The sequence below is a fragment of the Liolophura sinensis genome, chromosome 3, assembly GCF_032854445.1.
Source record: "Liolophura sinensis isolate JHLJ2023 chromosome 3, CUHK_Ljap_v2, whole genome shotgun sequence".
Lineage (NCBI taxonomy): Eukaryota > Metazoa > Mollusca > Polyplacophora > Chitonida > Chitonidae > Liolophura > Liolophura sinensis.
Window position 1 is genome coordinate 12,382,511 of NC_088297.1, and position 23,446 is coordinate 12,405,956.

The following is a 23,446-nucleotide window of genomic DNA, read 5'->3' on the forward strand; positions in this document are numbered from 1 at the left end:
GTTTGTCAGGTAGGCTACCTTTTGAAGGTTAACTGATACATGTATAGTTTACTCCTGGAACTCCGGCTTCAGCTTGCAATAAATCTGACCGCCTTCGTATAAGTGAAAAATTCTTGAACACAACGTTAAACAGCAAATAAATAAATAAATAAATAAAATAAATGAAAAAAAAATAAATAATGGTATTCGCCTACAATAGACTTTCAACAGAACAATTTCACGGACAAATATGGATCAAATATAACAGTGTGTTAATCTCATGCGGTACACTACTTAGTTTTGAATAATAACGAAAGAGCGTTAAGGACGAAAACTACTATACATCTTAAAATGAATAAAATATCGAATGACGTGGATCGCCCCACTGTTGGTGTCAGTGATATCATAGTCTTTTTGTCACCATAATCCAGTGCCGTGTAGGTGTGTAGTACTGGCCGACCAGTTATCTCCCCTTCTGCGGAGAACCCTATTCTTTCTTGGCACCAGCGCTGGCAGCCTCTTTAGCTTGGTGAGCCTGCAGTACAGCCACAGCATCCTCAACCTGTCAAAATCATGAAGTTATCGTTTCTGTTAAGTACATACTAGCAGTTCAGTATTCACTTGATCTGCTAAGTTTAGGCAACTTAGATAACCTGGTTATTTTCTTGCAAATGAAACTCATATTAGCCAAGTTACATGCAAGTGTCCAGGCCATCACGAAGGCTTTTATTCAATGCAGTATCCAACGTTGTAGCGTTTTTTGTTCACCTCATCAATACTATTTAAGACAGGTGTCAAAATTTCACCTTCCATTGCATTGTGAAAAAGATTTTAACATTTGATTTGGCTTTCAGAAATGGCTTTGTGGAATTTGCCCTTTAATTTTACTCTTAATCAAAAGGGGAATAACCCCACACAAAAGTCTTCAAGCCTCAAATCATGCTAACACAAATAATAGACCGTAATATGTATCAACCTCTATGTGACACATTGTCTATCACATCTTCGTGCAATCAGAAGTTTGTGAAGGGGTTAGAATTTACAGCAAACAAGGGAAACAACTCTGCTATGTAGAGTGATCAAGAGCAAAGACGTCTTTTCTGAACCACCTTGGGCTTGCTCACCTGTGGCATGGCCTGCTGCTGAATGACGGGGGTCTGCGGAGGGTTGCGCATGTTCTGGGTGAACTTGTAGCCTGGGCGTCCACCAGGCTGGGAGGCGGGAACATTGTGGGGAAAATCTTGTCAGTTCATGAAGATTAATCTTTCTTGTTACATTCAGGTATGGCAAATCATACATTACAGGGGACATCTATAGGTTATCTGCTAGACTTTTGATTATGTCGGTATTTTCTTTTTTTGTAGAAAATTTGCATTGAGAATCGGAATTTCACAATATATGAAGTGCTTTTAAGCTGGTTGGTAAACTGTACTGTGAAAATTCCAGTACAGTACACATCGTCTGTATTGACGACAAACCACACGAACAGGATAACAAAACACCAGCCAGGCATACACATACAAAAGTTCCACAAATACAAGGGTTGTGTAGATGTGACACGCATTATTGAGATGAAAACAACCACCTTATTTCCACCTCACCCAACTGTCATGTTTATAATGTACTTCCTGTAGATGGCCATCTATGCACACAGACATCTTGCACGCTTGTGCTTTTAGGAAGAGTAAAATATGGATGTGTTAAAAAACAAAATATCACGACAAGCATGGTCAAAAGTTAGCTTTTGATTAGCTGTACTATTATGTAGCTCAGACTTCAAATATCACATTCTAGTCTAGTCCAAAAGGTATAAGCATGCAAAATATTACACTTCGGGACAAACAGTCCATGAAGACCTAAGATTTGAGTCTATGCAAAATTTTGCCACATATTAGTATGGTGTAGCATGAAAGGATCATGCTCATGTGCATTCTAAATCTAGCCCCAGGTTATTCACTTACTGTGACCAATTTTGAAAAAAGAACACGCCATATACCTTCATGGGCAATCACCATTGTGAATTATAACCTTTGGCATAAGTTCATATGGCAAGGTGCCTGTCTGCGGTGCATGAATTACCTGCAGCGGGCCGTACAGTCGGCCTAACCTGGGCGTGCCACCTGGGGCTGCTGCGCACCTGGGGGATCTGGGTGGGTGGGAAGAATCCCCTCTGGGCTGTCTGGGGCATCGTGGGCACAAAGTATCCGGCACCAGAGGGCTGGAACATCTGGCCCATCTGCAATCAAAAAAGATATTGGTGACCACATCTGTTCAGCAGGTGGTTGCAAAAACACATCTTTGATGCCTAGAACCAAGTTAATCCAACATGTACATGAAGTATGACAACAAAAAGGCAGTCTGTTTCTACTAATAAATCACGGTCACTTAAAGCATCTCTTCTTGGAGAAGCATTTGTCAAAAAATATTTCCCTAAACATAACTTTGTATCATGTATCCATGGTTTTCACAGAAGACAAAAAATAGCAAATTTGCTGTCTTATCTGTTTATTATGTCCTCATCAGTGGATACTTTGGTGGATTGTTCTGAAGTATACTTTATCTGACAACTTCTGTACCCAAGATTTCCAGAGACCAGAACTGAAGTTTGAAGCTATAGGATGTTGCATACCCGTTGCCTCATCTGTGCCATCCTCTGCATGTACTGAGAGGCGAGGTGGGCCTTACGGTCCTCCTTACGCTGAGCCAGGGCCACATACAGGGGCTTGGACACAATGATGCGGCCGTTCATTTCCGTCACAGCCTTTGTGGCTTCCTCAGGAGAGCTGAAGCACACAAACCCAAAGCCTGTGGAGCGACCACCGTCTCTCATCACCTTGAAAAAGCAATCCGTGCAGGGAAATTTGAAGAGATTCTACCGAACTATAAGTCACTGGTCTTGAACAAAACCAGTGAATATTTGTCTCAAAACGTCAACCGCATACGGTTTAGTGTTGTCTTGAGCCTAGGTTGCTCGCTTGTCTGGTGAATGACCACCGCTTACTTATCTGCCTTTCAGAAATCTTTATCTTTGGCAATCGCAGGAGTTTCCTTTGCACCAAGGCAATTTTCCAACTTTCACAAGAGATTAACTCTGAGGTTCAAGATAGTGGCTCCAAATAAATATCTCCTGAAACTTTCCATGCACTATTTTCAATTCATTGTAGTAAACATGATGAATTCTGGGAATTACTGAGCAAAACTAGTGCCTAGTCTAGTGCCTGCTACGCAACGAGTCTAGAACTGGACCGAATTTCTACTGCAACATTCTATCGGCTCCAATGGCTTAACGGTAAGATCTAGATCTGTTCAGGCACAGCAAAGCAGTGAAGAGTATATCTGAACATACCTTAGCACTGGTGATGGTTCCGAATTGAGAGAATTCTTTCCTCAATTTCTCGTCATCAATTGTATCTTCAAGGTGTTTGACATACAGATTGACGTCCCGGGAACGGTTTGCTCGCTCCATCTTGAGGCGCTCAAATTTCTCCTTCAGATTAGGCTGTCTTTCTGCGTTTTTCTGAGCTCGGCCAGCAAACAGGATTCGTCCATTAATCTCCCGTCCGTTGAGTTCTTCAACAGCCTGTGAACAGAAACTTAAGTAGTGAACAGCCATCCAACATGCTCAGTAAAGCTCTCCTAAGATGGCCATAACATTTCAGAACTTTCAATTATACGATATCCCCATACCTTAAAATTAGAGAAAGTGTAGACATAAAATACTATCAGTTCTTTAGTGGAATAAATGTCTACTTAACTACAGTTCATCACTGAATGCAATATAGAGTTTCAACATCCCTTTGAACTATTCCACACATTTCCAAGAGAACAAATACTCTGAAGCTTAATTTGTATTTAGTCACATTCTATCACTGCCACAGAGAACCCACTCAGTTTCCTGCTCAATTTAGTTTGATTAACCAGTTGCATTTCTCAAGTTGTATAGACTTTTGACAATGACCTAATACCTTACACTACAACGTTTCCTGGTAATATCCTGGGTAATGGGTCTACAGAAACACCATAAACACAAACAAGGATAAAACACCTTACCCTTTCAGCTGCCTCGGGGTCCTCAAAGCTGACAAAGCCACATTTTCCTGGGGCTCCATCCTCAGCAGACATCACCTGATCAAACAATGGTTTCATTGTTAAATTCATTCCTTCAGGTAAATAAAAATTCAGAAAGTATGGTTACTACCAGTACAAGCTTTTTATTTTTTTTGATTGGTGTTTTACGCCGTACTCAAGAATATTTCACTTATACGACGGCGGCCAGCATTATGGTGGGTGGAAACCGGGCAGAGCCCGGGGAAAACCCACGAACATCCGCAGGTTGCTGGCAGACACCAGTACAAGATGTCCTGAATGTAACTCAACAGAATGAAAATCACCATAATTCGAAACTTGAACTTGTAATCCATGTATCAAGTTTTACACGTGATGCGACATATTTTTAACTCTAACAGCTGGTGCTAGTGTGAAGCAGAACCCGAGCAATTGTTAAGTAGAAAAAAGCATTATAGTGCAGAGTGTACAATGTTACAGTGTATGTTTCTATTATAACGCTCTTTTGTATCTAGTTTTTTATTTGATTGGTGTTTTATGCCATACTCAACAGTTCACTTATGCGACAGACGTCAACATTATGGTGGGAGGAAACTGAGCAGAGCCCGGGGGAAACCCACGACCATGCACAGGTTGCTGAAGACTTCCCATGTAGGTCCGGAGAGGACGCCAGCAGAAGCTGGAGTTTATTTCTGTGACTGCATTGGCCGGAGGCTCTTGGAGCATTGCCCTTGTAACGTCCTTTTGTCTTTAGTGTGATTAAAAAGTTGATTTATAGAGTTACTAAGCTGCTCAGAACAAAATGTAGACATTTAGCTCCCCACTCTTCCAAATAAACTATAGTTGTATTAATTGTTGTCTTCCCTTTGAAATATATCTACTTTCTACCTTTTGCATTTCGGGGTAAAATCTGAGTTCAAATGCACAAGAAAACTAGTCTGACAGGCTATCTCTATATACTTGATCAACTAAGATCAAAATTGGTCTGTTTATTTTGGGCTCCTTGCTCATCTAGATTACATACCTTTGCGCTGATTATTTTTCCATAGGGTTCAAGGAGCTCAAAGATTTTTGCATCATCAAGCTCCTCTCCAAAGTTTTTGACGTACACATTGGTGAATTTCTTGGCTTTGTCTCCCAGGACCTCCATCCTCTCCTTTTTGGACATGGATCTGCCGACAAACCTGTGGGGAAAGCAGCAAATTAAAATAAAAGGTTTGTTCGAGGTGCACATTTTCAATAACATCGTAAACGTCAAGAGGGGAAATGCATGTACTTGAGGAACATTGGACTTCACTGTACACATTTCACTTTCTCACTTCTTCACGTAGATATGAGGTTATTATGGTCATGAAAGTTTATGGTTAGGAATTATACTCCACATTCAATTCATGACATTTGAAGGGAAAACACACCCAGCCATGTGAATATTTTTTATAACAATAAGTGAAAGGAGGACTAGAGGGAAACAAAATCCTATAAATATTTCCCCATATTTACAAGTGACTTCTTCAGGAATGTTTACTACAAGTTTTTGAGCAGGTTTAGTCGGTCAACACATGGACATTGCCATTGCTATTAACTAACTGCATGCTGCCAAAATCCCTAGTTCTAAATTCACAGATTTCTCCTTATGCACCCTTCAATTTGACTTCCACTTGGCTGTCGGCGGTGTACAGGTGTCTTTAATATCGGGAGTGTTATAAAGTAAATATATGCTTATATTGCCTGCATACAACAACTTAAAACAACAAGAAATATTTTACACTTTCTTGCAGTTCAACAACATGCCATTGACCTTGTCAATGGCATTTCTGGTAGCTTCATCGGTTTCAAAATGTACAAATCCATAGCCTTTGGAGCCGTTTTCATCAGCAGCAATCTGCAAGAATAAGATTATCAAACAATTAGTAGTTCTAGTAAGAATACCTGACAAAAAAGGCGTTTGAAGATAAGATGGAGAAATCAATCAAAAACATGTCACTTAAAAACACTAAACTTTAGGTAAAATCAACATTTTAACAATGCACGCATTAAAACACATCAGAAGGCAGAAACAAAGCTTATCAATAACATCCTTTATGTAGAAACTTCCTTTTCAGATTATCACAAAATGACATCTGCTTACATTACAGGACAATATATTTCCAAACGCAGAAAATGTGTCGTACAAGGCCTTGTTATCAATACTTTTGTCCAAGTTTTTAATGAAGATATTTCCAACTCCTGATCTTCTCAAAGATGGATCACGCTGAGACCACATGATACGGATTGGTCTGCCCTTAATTTTGTCAAAGTTCATTGTGTCCAAAGCTCGCTCAGCTGAAAAATAAATAAGGAAATGTACAGCCATACAACTTTAGTTTTTGTTAAAATCTTGTTGGGACCACTTTCACAAAACTTTTAAGTCGTATTTCTCTTGCCGGTCTCGTATCTGATGTGGTAACTGGTTGTAGCATGGTGCACCACAAGGTGACATTCAGGAGAAAAGTGACCAAAGTAACTGACCATTCGTGGAAGCTATGCTATTTCACTTGATGTGTGAAAGACCTTTGTATGGCCACTGTCGTAAGTTTTCAGATGAGGTTCTTTATTTTGCAAGTATTTTTTGGTGGGAGATCATTACTGTACCCTGTGCTTTGACAACAAATAACTTAGAAGCTTTGTTACCTGCCTTTGAGGGCCAGGATAAGAACTTCCTTTAAAAAAGTGTTTTCATACATTAATGAGAAGTGCACACAATTAAGTCTCACTCGTGTGTCTCACCCAACTTGAGTGACCTTTAACAATACTGGGATGTTACATGGCCCAGGTACCTGCCAATATTGGGTAGAACATCCGCACCTGAAGACTGGTCATACGGTTTAATTATGACAGAATTGACAAACTCAGTGATTTTAAACAATACATATACTTATTTACACAATGACGGTAACACATCATAAAGAGAGTTGCAAACTGTAACAAAATCTGAAAATCTGGCTTACTGACTCAAACAGTGTACTAAGTTCAGCTCCAATCCAAATCCTTACACCACCAGGAATAACAAAACAGCTGCTGTATCTCCTAGTACTCAAATCTTAAATAGTTCATGAATATTCCGATCCAATGACCAGTCCGTAAACAGAAATTTCAATCCAATGAGCAGTCCGTAAACAGAAATGTCAATCCAATGACCAGTCCGTAAATACAGGAATGTCAATCCAATGACCAGTCCGTAAATACAGGAATGTCAATCCAATGACCAGTCCGTAAACAGAAATGTCAATCCAATGACCAGTCCGTAAATACAGGAATGTCAATCCAATGACCAGTCCGTAAATACAGGAGGGTTAATCCAATGACCAGTCCGTAAACAGAAATGTCAATCCAATGACCAGTCCGTAAATACAGGAATGTCAATCCAATGACCAGTCCGTAAATACAGGAATGTCAATCCAATGACCAGTCCGTAAACAGAAATGTCAATCCAATGAGCATTCCGTAAATACAGGAATGTCGATCCAATGACCAGTCCGTAAATACAGAAATGTCAATCCAACGACCAGTCCGTAAATACAGGAATGTCAATCCAATGACCAGTCCGTAAATACAGGAATGTCAATCCAATGACCAGTCCGTAAACAGGAATGTCAATCCAATGACCAGTCCGTAAATACAGGAATGTCAATCCAATGAGCATTCCGTAAATACAGGAATGTCAATCCAATGAGCATTCCATAAATACAGGAATGTCAATCCAATGACCAGTCCGTAAATACAGGAATGTCAATCCAATGGCCAGTCCGTAAACAGAAATGTCAATCCAATGACCAGTCCGTAAATACAGGAATGTCAATCTAATGACCAGTCCGTAAATACAGGAATGTCAATCCAACGACCAGTCCGTAAATACAGGAATGTCAATCCAATGACCAGTCCGTAAATACAGGAATGTCAATCCAATGACCAGTCCGTAAATACAGGAATGTCAATCCAACGACCAGTCCGTAAATACAGGAATGTCAATCCAATGACCAGTCCGTAAATACAGGAATGTCAATCCAATGACCAGTCCGTAAATACAGGAATGTCAATCCAATGACCAGTCCGTAAATACAGGAATGTCAATCCAATGACCAGTCCGTAAATACAGGAATGTCAATCCAACGACCAGTCCGTAAATACAGGAATGTCAATCCAATGACCAGTCCGTAAATACAGAAAAGTCAATCCAATGACCAGTCCGTAAATACAGAAATGTCAATCCAATGACCAGTCCGTAAACAGAAATGTCAATCCAATGACCAGTCCGTAAATACAGGAATGTCAATCCAATGACCAGTCCGTAAATACAGGAATGTCAATCCAATGACCAGTCCGTAAATACAGGAATGTCAATCCAATGGCCAGTCCGTAAATACAGGAATGTCAATCCAATGACCAGTCCGTAAATACAGGAATGTCAATCCAATGACCAGTCCGTACATACAGGAATGTCAATCCAATGACCAGACCGTAAATACAGGAATGTCAATCCAATGACCAGTCCGTAAACAGAAATGTCAATCCAATGAGCATTCCGTAAACAGAAATGTCAATCCAATGAGCATTCCGTAAATACAGGAATGTCAATCCAATGACCAGTCCGTAAATACAGGAATGTCAATCCAACGACCAGTCCGTAAATACAGGAATGTCAATACAACGACCAGTCCGTAAATACAGGAATGTCAATCCAATGGCCAGTTCGTAAATACAGGAATGTCAATCCAATGACCAGTCCGTAAATACAGGAATGTCAATCCAATGACCAGTCCGTAAATACAGGAATGTCAATCCAATGACCAGTCCGTAAATACAGGAATGTCAATCCAATGACCAGTCCGTAAATACAGGAATGTCAATCCAATGACCAGTCCGTAAATACAGGAATGTCAATCCAACGACCAGTCCGTAAATACAGGAATGTCAATCTAATGACCAGTCCGTAAATACAGGAATGTCAATCCAACGACCAGTCCGTAAATACAGGAATGTCAATCTAATGACTAGTCCGTAAATACAGGAATGTCAATCCAATGACCAGTCCGTAAATACAGTAATGTCAATCCAATGACCAGTCCGTAAATACAGGAATGTCAATCCAATGACCAGTCCGTAAATACAGGAATGTCAATCCAATGACCAGTCCGTAAATACAGGAATGTCAATCCAATGACCAGTCCGTAAATACAGGAATGACAATCCAATGACCAGTCCGTAAATACAGGAATGTCAATCCAACGACCAGTCCGTAAATACAGGAATGTTAATCCAATGACCAGTTCGTAAATACAGGAATGTCAATCCAATGACCAGTCCGTAAACAGGAATGTCAATCCAATGACCAGTCCGTAAATACAGGAATGTCAATCCAATGACCAGTCCATAAATACAGGAATGTCAATCCAATGACAAGTCCATAAATACAGGAATGTCAATCCAATGACCAGTCCGTAAATACAAGAATGTCAATCCAATGACCAGTCCGTAAATACAGGAATGTCAATCCAATGACCAGTCCGTAAATACAGGAATGTCAATCCAATGACCAGTCCGTAAATACAGGAATGTCAATCCAATGACCAGTCCGTAAATACAGGAATGTCAATCCAATGACCAGTCCGTAAATACAGGAATGTCAATCCAACGACCAGTCCGTAAATACAGGAATGTCAATCCAACGACCAGTCCGTAAATACAGGAATGTCAATCCAATGACCAGTCCGTAAATACAAGAATGTCAATCCAATGACCAGTCCGTAAATACAGGAATGTCAATCCAATGGCCAGTCCGTAAATACAGGAATGTCAATCCAATAACCAGTCCGTAAATAAAGGAATGTCAATCTAATGACCAGTCCGTAAATACAGGAATGTCAATCCAATGACCAGTCCGTAAATACAGGAATGTCAATGACCAGTTCGTAAATACAGGAATGTCAACCCAATGACCAGTCCGCAAATTCAGTCAACCCAGGAACATTAAGTCCACTGAATCTAAAGACGCGCTAAAACACACGGGTTTACACCATTTCAACATAAAAACTGGGACGACTATGTGGTGTAAAATGCACTTTCAAAATGGTGGCCACGTGTAATAGTGCGAGGACATGCTTCATGTTCCGGCATGGCGCATTTCAATTTTCAGGTCAAATTATGTGACAATTTTCGAGTATAAATATTTTCTAATTGACGAATGCTTTTAACTCACCATCGGCTGTCTGCTGGAAGTTCACATAGGCGTAACCAAGGGATTGTCTGGTGACCATGTCCCTGCATACCCGGATAGACAACACGGGACCCGCCGATGAGAATTTCTCGAATAACATGGCCTCTGTTACATCTGGGTGCAAATCTCCGACGTACAGAGACGCCATAGGATAACTTGGTCCTGCGGGATTCATCTTCACGGATTTTTATCTTTACTTTTGACGAGTAAAAAGGAGACCTTCCACGTTTTCGTTAGCACACCCAAGTAGTGGTATTCCCCAAATGTCGCAATCGATAACATGTGTGCCGTGGTTGACGTGGTACGACGTGTAAGTATATGACGTGAGAGATGGGTATTGAATGGCGCCGTGTTTGTTGGATCCATAGGATCGATATAGACACGTGTATTCGTTGTAATGAAGAAAATAGACCGATAGAAAAGAATTGTGTAAGAAAAAAATTTTTTTTTCCGTTGGTCGCACTCGAAAACTGACATATTTTTTAAATCTTTTAATGAAGGGTTAAAATAAGAGTTAATAAAGGGTTACCGTACCGAAAAAGTTGTTTTAAGTTTACGCGTACAATACTATCGTTCCACCGCTAAAACGAACCGACAAACTAAATACATTAGCTGGTACGGACGATGGACGATATAAAGGAGAGAAAAAAATACCTGAACCACGCTGTCGAGTTGATTAAATATACTGATAAGTTTTAGATCGGGGAAAGGGCGGCCTTCTCGGATATTCCGCGTTCTCGTTCGGTGTTGTAGTTTTCGTCTTCCGTATAATACGTTAAGGCTTTATTATCATCAGCGGCATTCGTCGGGGATTGTCAGTACAGTAATGCAACCGGTCGTCGCTTGTAAAAGGTACATCCATCCACGCTGACTCCGGCGCGTAAACTGAGCGAAAACTCTAGGAGCGAAATATCGAATCGATTTGGTCCCGCAGCTGTGACGAGTCCCCGCCCTCCGTCGTTCTGGTGTGCGAGGGGGAAGTCGTCTTTGGCCGGTAAACCGAGCCAATCGATAAGTCCATATGTCACGGGTCCGCTATTGTTACTCGAGGGTCGGCTTTCATGTCCCCGACCCGGGTCCTCGCCGCATCCTAAAAGAAGAAGAAAGGGCTTAAGCTCAATTGACACCTACGGGAGTTTCGACATAACGGCCATAACCAAACAAAACTCTTAAGCTCATCGCTGTTTTCAATTTGGTTTCGAAATTCGTGCTCCCATTTACAAATATAATTAAACCCCATAGATTGCAGTACCGTTTGCCTTCTTATGGTTTTGTTGTACAAATGTTCCATAGTTGCATTCACTTTAGAATTGAACTGACCCGGCTCAAAACATTTATCGCAGCCGTGCCAGTAACAACCTAACATTTCATACGCGGTATTGGATTCCTGATCAAAACCGTCGAGACGGTAATTGCCTACTTTTTTCTCGCCCCAATTGAGGGCGTGTTGTACGCGTAATGTCCTACCTTCGACGCGAGCTTTATGCATTTCCCACATCAGCCATTTAATAGATATATCGGAATACTGATTGCGAGCTACAATACCTTCTGCCGGCACACGGGCTACGGTGTAAGGTTGAAGAAATAAGGTTCTAAATATGCCGAAACATAAACCGGCTACAGTGACGTAAGTCAAGGGATCAAGTCCTACGGATTCCTCGCCATCATCGATAGCTGTAGTTTCTGCTTTAGTAAGACTCATGGTCAATTCCCTAAATTTTAAACAGCAACGTCTTAAAATGTCCACATCACTCTTGCAATATTCGTACATTTCATTTCTAAAATTAAAAACTTTACCATTCTGTTTCTCGTACCAATCCAAAAAATCACTTCTGCCTTCGACCGATATCGACTGCGGGCCGTAATATTCCATATCCGGGAATGGACCGACGTAATTTTGATTACAGGGTGTGTTAAAATAGTGAGGAAAATAGCCTTTTTAAAGCTCCGACAAACCAAAAGTTTTAGGAAAATTAGCCAAACTGGTCGGAATGTGATTAAAACTATCGATCACTCTAATGTTCAAAGATTCCACTTTGATTTGCATAATCTTCGCTCCGCTAAAAGTAACCGTTGGAACAATTGTATTTTCAACCAAGTATTTTAAAAGAAAAATACTGTCATAACCTTTAGCGTTATGCGCCAGTGCGATGTAACCCCTGTGCTCGGGTGAAAACAACCACGAGCAAAATTCATTAACCGTGTTTGGACCTCGGAAAACTTTTTCCTTTTCTCCGCATACTGTGCAACGACTATCTAAATTAATAACATCCTGATCCATACAACTATAGCAAGTTTTCTGAGCTACCGCAAAATTCGGTATATGTACACCGCTATCTTGCGAGCATTCGAAATCCCAAAAGATATAACATTTATGAGGGGGTTTCTCCTTAGAGGTACGGATGAAGCAAAAATGTTTGTCGGTATAGTGTACTCGACAGTATCGACAGTAGGATTCGTAGCACACGTGATCCTGGGGTGAGCGGATTTTATACTTCAGCGAAGCTAAACATTCTTTACACTTCCAAGTGGTTTCACAAATAGACGACTGCAACTTTCGCGTTACACGATTTACTTCTTTACGCTTATGCCTGTCAAAACATTCCGCGTTACGAAACGTACGATTACACGCTGTACATTCTAAGGGTTTTCCGCTGTAACAATGAGACGTGTAACACATAGGACACGTGATTTTACACCTGTGACTTTCTTTAACGTTAAATGGAATAAGGCAGTATTCGCAAAAATGTTTCTTTCCATAAAATGCTTTAATATTTGTGATAGCGTCGAAGTGACCATCGTCTAAATACACAAAAATTTTGCATAACCGCTTTTCGGAGCCTTTATATATGACTCCCTTCAAATGCTGAGCTCCGATGACTACAATTTGAATATTGAGCGCTCGTTCAAAGTTTTGAACATCTTCTAGATCTGACGGTGTTTCGGGGTCAACTCCCGCTTTACGACACAGGTCAACAGCCTTCTTCCTTTGGAACGCCCGTCGAGAATCAGCCGTCTTTCTTTTGTCTTTGTCGTTAAATTTGTAAGCGAGGCACACGCAAATTGCTCTGGCCAAGCAAATGTTATCCTCGTTTAGAATTCGAATGATAGATTTTTTATTAACTTTATCTTTGGCCTTGTTAGTCATTTTTATTCCCGTTCCACCTCGCGGTAATTGGATGGTACCGATATTCATTTGGAATGTCTCATCAAACTGCATCGTTTGCTTAGATTGTAAAACTTTTTCTATATTATGGAGGATTGTAGAGGCGGAAACGTTTGTTTTTTTGTCCAATTTTGTAGATATAGGCGTTTGTAAAGACTTTTGGTGCACAAACACCCTGACCAAGTCATCGTCATGGAGATCGTATGTAGCCTGTCTCAAACTCGATTCTAAGGCTTGACCGATCAAATCTAAGTGTTTTTTCCACGTAGAATTTCCGACAGAGTGTAATCGGATTTCGTGTGTAATTTCTTTGCTGTTAAATTTTTTGACATGTCTTTGACTTTTATCGCGAAGTGTAAACGTAGGTTGTTGTTGACCGCGACCGACTTGATTCGTCTGTGCCGTGGATGTTGAAGGTAGACCCGCGGGAGGATTTTCACTCCGTCTGAAAAGATTAAAATGAAATGTTTGTATTGAACTGAAATAAAGAACAGTGCGTCGGAAAAAAGTAAGAACAAAGACAAATTTGAACTTACCCAAAAACCATATCCGCGATATTGCGAGTGTCCAGCCGTTCTATTTCATCCAGCAGATCTATCACCTCCGGACAACTCATTACGCTGAAAGATCTAAAACTGTCGATGTTAATCACCGCATACTTATAAAAGAGAAAAATTAAAAAGACCTTAAACACGTGTTAAGAAAAATATGCGTGAAGGTATTAGGCCGATACAAGAGAAAACACTCGGATTCCTAACTTACCTATCATAAGCGGATGACATATCTAAGGGTCTGTCAGAAGTTTGGCATTGTATCCGTGACTCTCCCGTTGGTATTCTCAGCGGTACACCCGGCGATAGCGAAAGTACTTCCCTATTAGGATGACTTTCTCGACCGACCAGACTTGGTCCGGGTAGACCTTGGTCATGGAAAAGTCTCATTATATCCATGTCATCCATAAACCTTGTTTTTAGCGCAAAAAGAAGAATAGAAAAAAAATAAGCATCAGCAAAAAGAAAAAAATAAAAACTTCAACAAAGCGATTTATTGTTATTCTTATACATATATATATATATATATATATATATATATATATATATATATATGTATGTGGAGAAAATAAAGTTTAAATACATACTCCGTTAAGGACGTGTCGTTGAAGCTGTTCTCTTCCAAAATATTCATAACTGCATCCTGGTTAGATGTTTCTTGGCCACTACAAATGTAAGTTACATATATACAATGACGGAGCTGTCAAGAATTCGCTTTCAAAATTTAAAGTGTGCATTTTTAAAAATTCTGCATTTGTAATAGAATACGGAAATAGTACTAAATCATACCCAGAATCCACGTCCATAGGATAAGCGCAATCAGTAGACGTAGAGGGAAGGACTCTTTCTATCTCGTCTAATAACGCGTTCAATTCCGGATCGTCCAACAACCTAAAGTTGACGAATATAACTTTTTTAAAAATAAGTATCAAAAATAAATATACGGATATTACGTATATATATATATATATATATGTATATATATATATATATATATATATATATATATATATATTAAAAAGTATTACTTACCTAAGAAAACATGTATTGTCGTCGCATTCGACATCCATTGGTCGGTTTTGTCCTTCCATTTTCTCGTTAATGTTCGGAATTTCCTCGACACGAAATATAAACACTACCGGAGTTTTGTTTGGTTATGGCCGTTATGTCGAAACTCCCGTAGGTGTCAACTGAGCTTAAGCCCTTTCTTCTTCTTTTAGGATGCGGCGAGGACCCGGGTCGGGGACATGAAAGCCGACCCTCGAGTAACAATAGCGGACCCGTGACATATGGACTTATCGATTGGCTCGGTTTACCGGCCAAAGACGACTTCCCCCTCGCACACCAGAACGACGGAGGGCGGGGACTCGTCACAGCTGCGGGACCAAATCGATTCGATATTTCGCTCCTAGAGTTTTCGCTCAGTTTACGCGCCGGAGTCAGCGTGGATGGATGTACCTTTTACAAGCGACGACCGGTTGCATTACTGTACTGACAATCCCCGACGAATGCCGCTGATGATAATAAAGCCTTAACGTATTATACGGAAGACGAAAACTACAACACCGAACGAGAACGCGGAATATCCGAGAAGGCCGCCCTTTCCCCGATCTAAAACTTATCAGTATATTTAATCAACTCGACAGCGTGGTTCAGGTATTTTTTTCTCTCCTTTATATCGTCCATCGTCCGTACCAGCTAATGTATTTAGTTTGTCGGTTCGTTTTAGCGGTGGAACGATAGTATTGTACGCGTAAACTTAAAACAACTTTTTCGGTACGGTAACCCTTTATTAACTCTTATTTTAACCCTTCATTAAAAGATTTAAAAAATATGTCAGTTTTCGAGTGCGACCAACGGAAAAAAAATTTTTTTCTTACACAATTCTTTTCTATCGGTCTATTTTCTTCATTACAACGAATACACGTGTCTATATCGATCCTATGGATCCAACAAACACGGCGCCATTCAATACCCATCTCTCACGTCATATACTTACACGTCGTACCACGTCAACCACGGCACACATGTTATCGATTGCGACATTTGGGGAATACCACTACTTGGGTGTGCTAACGAAAACGTGGAAGGTCTCCTTTTTACTCGTCAAAAGTAAAGATAAAAATCCGTGAAGATGAATCCCGCAGGACCAAGTTATCCTATGGCGTCTCTGTACGTCGGAGATTTGCACCCAGATGTAACAGAGGCCATGTTATTCGAGAAATTCTCATCGGCGGGTCCCGTGTTGTCTATCCGGGTATGCAGGGACGTGATCACCAGACAATCCCTGGGTTACGCCTATGTGAACTTCCAGCAGACAGCCGATGGTGAGTTAAAAGCATTCGTCAATTAGAAAATATTTATACTCGAAAATTGTCACATAATTTGACATTTCAATTTGAAAATTGAAATGCGCCATGCCGGAACATGAAGCATGTCCTCGCGTCTATATCGATCCTATGGATCCAACAAACACGGCGCCATTCAATACCCATCTCTCACGTCATATACTTACACGTCGTACCACGTCAACCACGGCACACATGTTATCGATTGCGACATTTGGGGAATACCACTACTCACCCACCGTTTTTTTTCCTTGGTCGACTTTTATCAGCGCGGATTCCTTTAAGCTGGAGTTGTTCTCTCCAGGATTGTCGCTGTTGCTTATATTTTTGATAACTTTTTGGTTTGTGTTTTAGAGGTATTAATGATTTTTTGTGGTTTTACACTACATAAACTTCGTAAGAAGTTATAAGTTAACAGTGTTGTGTGATAAAAAAATATTCACACAAATTCACACGAACAGAACACGAACAGTTCCTCTTATATACTAGTCACGTGGGGATTCCTGCGCGGGACGTCATTCAAGTAGTTCCCCTTTCCGCCACGACAAAAACAAACCGTTTCAGACATGCCAAGCAAAATATTATTATTATATATTTAAACTAGGGACACCTGTTGTGCCAATGTAATCTCCTCTGGTCCCGATAGGGGATAACTTTTCAGAGGGGCGCGATCTGGGAGGGAGTGTTTCAGATTAAGCTCGCCTTGTCACGGTTATTGAAGCATGGAGGACGACGAAGTAATGATGTCATAGATCTGTCAATTTATAGCGAACCACGTTGGCCCAAACATGGCCTGACAGCAGGGCAAGCCTTTGCCATGTACGCAGTTTATAGTCTTTATGTAGCTAGGCGAAAGCGTGTTTGACTGGCTGCAGGCACATTTCAGTAAATGGCAAAAGCTTTTTGTGATCTTTTGGCTAACGCAACGAACTGGGTACTGAATGAAAGAAAGCCAAACAAATTCGGCTACCGAGGCTCCCAGCCCACTGCAAGCACGCACTCCAAGCACGCACCCAGCGCGTACCAGGTATACCCAGCCACCGAGGCTCCCAGCAGACTTCCCGCCGAGTATCCCTAAGACGCCCCACCGCCCTTACCGGCCTGGTCAGTTATGGCAGACATTGCCCGCCCCCTCCTCCCCGCTGGACCAGAGTTCTATTTCACGGCATAAAGGCTCTGTAAAGGATTTCCAGGCAGACCTGCTGGATGGGTTGAACATGGCTCCGAACTACTTCCGAAGTTCTTTTAGAGATAGCCTATACCTTAGGTATACCGAAGCACAATGAGAGGTAAGGATACATACAAGTGGCTGAAGTGTGGCTCTTTCGATCTCTGTGGTCAGATCTGTGAAAAGGGTTAGTGCAAGGTGCACCTCGCCAGGTGCCAAGGAAAAGTCCTGGTACACAGCCATGTAAAGTGTGAGGAATAGGTGTTAACACGAGTATCAGCTCTGCCAAGCATGTGGGTACCACTGCTACGAGTATATAGTGAGTCACCCTGGCACACTAACCTTGCAAAGCGAACTCCCGGTTAGAGAGACTGCAATTCATATACTGGTTTTCAGGTCAGACAATGTGTACACAACGAGTGTAGTATCAGTGCTATAATTATGTGTCCCATTGAAGCCCGTAAAGCACAAACAACAAACCTTTACAGAATATTGCATCAGCTGACCTTGTCGGTGTCTTGTTTACAAGCTGACCAAAAAGTTTATAGCTGACAGCATGACACATTTCTGACACTGTCGTCACCCAGATTTCTCAAAGGTGAAGTGACTCGTAGTACATGGCTGAGGCAGAATGTAATCATGACGTAGTGATAGCACATGTCGGAACCAGGAAGTAAACACAACATAGCAGTATGGTGGCCCGAAGGGGCCATACAAAAAGTTGCTGCCCCTGCGAAATTGGTAGGAATACCACTGAAGGCAGTGTGGTTATGGAATAACAATATGCTGACGTGGGTCATCATTCTCTGCTGACTCAGGCTCCGTTGACCTGTGATGGAGTCCTAGCATGTTTTCCGGGTGGAGTATAGGGAGGAGGGGTGTATAGTGACAGGGCGGTGTTAATTACACAACAACTTAGCCTACCCACTAGGACGCGGACGGGTGTTTTTTAAGCTCCACGCGTTCCAACTCCCGACCACGCGCCAGAAGTTCTTCTTTCACGTTTTTGTCGATCTGTACTAAGCTTAACGATTTCTGGCTGCGCGTGCGTCACGCGTGTTTGAGGTCACGGTAGTTGGTCATCTCCGAAACGATTTGACTGAATTCCGTGTCCGAAACTGAGTCGTCAACTAGACTCCTATTTCACGCCACCAATTCTCTGAACAGGGTTTCCAGACAGACCTGTTGAATCGGCTGAAAACGGCTCCGAACTACGTCCGAAGTTCTATAAAAGATAGCCTATACCTTAGGTATACCGAAGGAAACATGCGCGTGGATGTTGTTCAGCTTGGCATCAGCCAATATACAGATCGCGTTGTGCTTATTCGTCTTCACTATTAGCCGACGGCTAACGTACTTCCCAGCGACGCTACACAAACCGCATCCGAGGGCAGTCGCCTCCATTGCCAAGACAGCAGGCGCCGTGACCACCGTAGAGAGTGGACCCACGCCCGCCACTCCCAGGACGAAAGATCCAACCATCATAGCCGAATAAAAAGCGTCCGCAACATTCACACGACGACGGTACTTGGCCTCTCTCTCTGTCTCCACATCTATCGCGTACATGGTATTTAACAACACAGATGGCGCTGGTTGCCGAGTGTTACCGTCTATCTTATAGACAGCTTTTATACAGACCAGCATGTCATGTGTAACATCATAGATGGCGCCTCTTGTAGTATGACATCCTTCCATATTAACGGGAAAAAACTTAATCGTCCGTTACTTTTGAATCACAATCTGTTCCCTTAAGGTCTGAAACGCTCGTCATTTTCGAACTGTTTCTAATACCGCTTAACCTGGCGATAGGGGCCGCAAAGGCAGCCATGCTCATTACATCTGCATGATGCCTTTATGAACAGTTGCAATCAAAGCGCGACTGAGATACCTTGTTGTTATTTGACCTGGAACTCATTCATGGACTACGAATTTGAACTTTGATATGGAATTCATGCCTGGAATATCTACAGTCTGCCCGGCGTCATTGAAAACTGATGACCGCTTCTCTCTTGTGTGTTACCGGCTTTATTTCCTATTTGTATAATTTCTTACATACCTTTGTCTTTGGGAGCTAGTGTTAAACATTGTTTTGGAAATGGATCTTGCGATTATCGACTTGGAACGCCCTTTACGGACTGCGAATGGTATACGAATGTCGGACATGACGCTTATATCCAACTGCTTCTGTATAGCGTCAATATACCGCAGGCGATGGGCCGCAGATGCAACCACACTCCCTGTCGGAGCTGTCGGTGTCAAGGAGTCCTCATCCACGATCACTGGCTACAGGCCCATAGTGCATATTATAGATTGTCGGCGATTATGTCCAAATCACCTTCATGCTTACCTACCCTCAAACGCCGCAGTCTGATAGCATTTTCCAGATAGATCGTTGCCGCATCCATCCCATCAGCTGCGATGATTCCGACTTTTTCCAGTCTCTCCAGGACTGGTTTTCCCTGCGGCGGAGTTTTCACAATTATCCTGACGGCCTTATAATTGTGTTCTCCAGGCCTTTTAATCTTTAAACCGGGAAACACGAAGACGGCGCGATCGGCCTCCACGTCTGAACCTAGATTTGTAACGGTGATAGTCCCCTGGGGAATTTTTATCATGGGCGGGAAATCAGTGAGCGTGTTAAGACGCACGATGCCCACACCCGTCCCCGCAGCTAGTGTGAAGTGACCTCCCCTTTCAATAGCCTCTGGACAGATGTAGTTCGGCGTACAGCCCCGAAAGCCCCGCCGCAGTTCATGACCTTCTTCACCTCCGGTCCGGTTACTTGGACGAATTTCGGGGTCACTTCATCAATTAACCAATCAGGGTCGCGGGTCCTGGTAATAGCCGAGCGGCCGTCAAAGAGGACTAAGAAGAGCTTTTGTTGTCCGGGTGCCTGAGAAGGTGATTTGCGCTCCTCTCTGGCTGAGACGTCTTGAAGGGAATCGAACGTTTCAGGTTCTGACTGCATCCCCCCAACTGAAATCTTTCTTTTTCGGGTATGAAAGCCGCCTTCAAACTGGAAGGCGTAGCATTTTTACCTTCTTGACCCTGGAGCCCGAAGTCCGAGACGTCAGCCAAGTTAGACAATGCTAAACATGTAGAACGAGGGCCGGCTGCGTCCACCATTGCAATGAGGTTATGACATGATGTGTAATGTTGCGCTAAGGTAGCTGGTATCAATATTCCGACGGGATGCGTCTAAAAGCCCCAGCGTCAGAAAACACGGCGTTCTGCATGTAAACTACAAAGAACAGGACGGTATGGACGCCTGAGCATCGTTCATTCTCGACACATCCTTGGGGTTCACTCATCCGGGCGTAGAACGCCTAGACGATTCCATCGAAGCGCAAACAAGGACGCGAATTCTTGCGACAGGGACGGCGTTAGAAGCAGAAAAGCAGTTTCTTGCCAACATAGAAGATGCCATTTCCTCCCCGGTCGACCTACTCTTCGCTGTCAACGCGACATTCTTTTCTCGTCGTGGTCGCGGCCGGTCAGAAGCAAGGCGCAAATGAGGGTGTGAACATCAAAATGCCACCTATTTTGCAGTCTTACGGGAGCGAAGAACGTGGGATTGCAAAACCAAAAGAAAATGACCCCCGCCCACCGTGCGTGGACCACAAACCGTACCCACGGTACAAACACAACAGCTAGTAGGCCCACGAGGCGACCCATTCCCGTGCGCCGTACAACGATGATGCGGAGAAGACAGCTCTCGTGGTAGCCGGGGTTGCTATTGGGTTACTGCTGTTGTGGTCCCTACATTAGCCAGCCTCGTACGGCCACGAGCAACAGGCCGCCAACAGCAATGACCAGAGCCCGGACATTCTCGGCCACCCATCCAGCTGTTTCGCCGAGAAGGTTCAGCAACCATGACAGAATACTGACGATCACAGGCAGCGCTGCATTCGCTTTCCCAACCAGCTTACCAAGGGCGCGCCCGAGGGCCTGGAAATGCTTTTTCACCCACTCTTTGAGACCGCCCCTGTCGGCTGGTTTAGGAGGTGGCGTTGGAGAAGGCGCAGCGCCCTAGTTGAGCGCTAACACCAATGTGGAGATCGTCATTCCAAGGGCCGTGAGGATGGAGACGATAGTGATCCCTTGCTCCCGGAAACGTGTGCCGATGCGTTCAGCCAGCGTGGTGTCGTCGTGTAGGATGAGATTTATGGTCTCCCTGATGCGGGTTATTTGAGACCACAGAGCTCATCCTCGAGGTTATGTAGCCGTTCTGGGACACGGCGCCAGGAGAATTCATCCTCAGCCCCCTCCAGTTTCCGTTTTTCCTGGCGATGTCTTCGTCGACGGCAGACAGCTTGGCGAGGTTATTCGTGAGTTCGCATGGGATAGCCTGCAATGCCATGTCCAGCCTCCAAATTTCTCGGAGTTTCAGCGGTGTGTTGTGCATTGTTTTAAGGGCCTGCTCAATGTCGCTATCCGTGAGGCTTGTTTTCATTTTGTGGACAGCATCAGAAGCATCTTTCGCTGTTTGTTTTGAATCTTTCAGCTCATGGGTATCTACTGTGGCGACCGCGGCACCCAGCTCATCATGTGTTGACTGCAGGGTTGTACGATCAGTCTTCGACATGGCTGTGCGTCCACGCTTCCAGTCGACAGAGCCAAGATTATCTCTAATAGCACCCATCTCACCGCGCTGGCTGGCTATTGTGGAAAGTGCCAAAGGCTTACCAGTACGTCTGCCGACGATGTCCAAGTTTGGATAGGCCGTGCGTCGCAGCTGACCGCTTTTCTGATCCACCTCGAATTTTGTGTAATCCCACCCCAAAGCAAGAGTGAGCCTCCCTCCTCTGCCAATGCGTTATAACAATAATCTACGGCCGTTTGACTCAGATTTCGTTAAATACTCGCCTTATTTCGGGTTTTATCCCGCGGTGCTGCTGTATCGACACCAAGAAGGGTAGATACTGTTTCAGGCGGTGCGTCATGATCATGATCAACGGCCTCAGTCCGATTGTCGAAATCGTCAAAGTCGGTCATTTTCTGTGTTAGACATAGGCCTGGAGGATCAACCCTTTCAGAAGACTCCGCGATCCTTTAGCTGTGAAAGTAATACAGCAGTGCGTGGTCGTCACAAACAAACCAAACACGAGCAACTTTTCGTCCGCTTCCCCAACCTCGGCCAACATGACGTCATTGTCCCCGGTATTGCGCGTCTGGCATTTACGATAACGCCAATTTCGTCCGACTCAAACGTCACCGTGGTCGATAACCTTTGACGCGCAATAGTCAAGACGACCACGATCAAAGTCAGCAGAAATGAGGTCCTGTCCATCGACAACTCCGATGTGTTCCATTGGCTGACCAGAAACGAACGGCAGAATACGGCTTATCAAGGCATTGGTAGTGGAAACATCCTCAAACATCGCCTCAAAGCGGAAGACGCGGAGGATGATCCTGGAGACAAAGCCATCGCTCGGGCATATTGCAACCGGCTCCACATCCCATTGGATTTCGAGCTTCTCAAGAGCCATATGCTCTTCTGTCAGAGTGCTTTGGCCGACCGACTCGAGACCAACTGACGTTCAACGATTACGACTGGGTTCTGTAGACGACGGTATCAGTCTGGAGTTCGATACGGTCACCGAACCGGAGCTGGCTAGACATATCCGCAACTAGTTTGTCGGGTGCGTCTCCGTACTATATGATCGCGTTCTCCGACACCGGAAGCTGGTGAAAGACAAGTCCGACGGGCTCTGGAACATAAACCTGAATGCGCCAGCCACATCGCTAAAGGGTGTCTTGATGCTGTTTGAGACTCCAGAAGCATGGTGGAACTGGAGGTCTGAATACTTCTACAACCCGAACATCATCAAAGTAGACGTCCCCAATCAGCTGTACAGCCAGAAAGTGCGGGAATACCAGCAATTTGAAGAGACCAGGAAGTTCTTCTTCAGCTCA

The 23,446-nt window shown here is 43.2% G+C and overlaps 1 protein-coding gene across 5 annotated transcripts; it reads right to left on the bottom strand.

Annotated features, from left to right (window-relative positions):
• Positions 1 to 210: 210 nt before the first annotated feature.
• On the bottom strand, positions 211 to 18,111 carry LOC135463559 (polyadenylate-binding protein 1A-like). Of its 5 annotated transcripts, XM_064740857.1 has the most exons (10): positions 10,280 to 10,703; positions 6,173 to 6,366; positions 5,811 to 5,926; positions 5,069 to 5,228; positions 4,030 to 4,104; positions 3,326 to 3,559; positions 2,609 to 2,812; positions 2,059 to 2,215; positions 1,104 to 1,190; positions 211 to 541 (listed from the first exon to the last, which is right to left on the bottom strand). In XM_064740857.1, the coding sequence occupies exons 1-10, from the start codon at positions 10,470 to 10,472 to the stop codon at positions 537 to 539; spliced, it is 1,425 nt and encodes a 474-aa protein (XP_064596927.1). In that variant the 5' UTR covers positions 10,473 to 10,703; the 3' UTR covers positions 211 to 536. The 5 variants fall into 5 exon arrangements, with proteins under 5 accessions (XP_064596927.1, XP_064596928.1, XP_064596929.1 ...); XM_064740858.1 differs by lacking the exon at positions 10,280 to 10,703 and adding an exon at positions 18,011 to 18,111 and having other exon boundaries at positions 211 to 1,190; XM_064740859.1 differs by lacking the exon at positions 10,280 to 10,703 and adding an exon at positions 17,873 to 17,939 and having other exon boundaries at positions 211 to 1,190.
• Between the last annotated feature and the right edge of the window lie 5,335 nt (positions 18,112 to 23,446).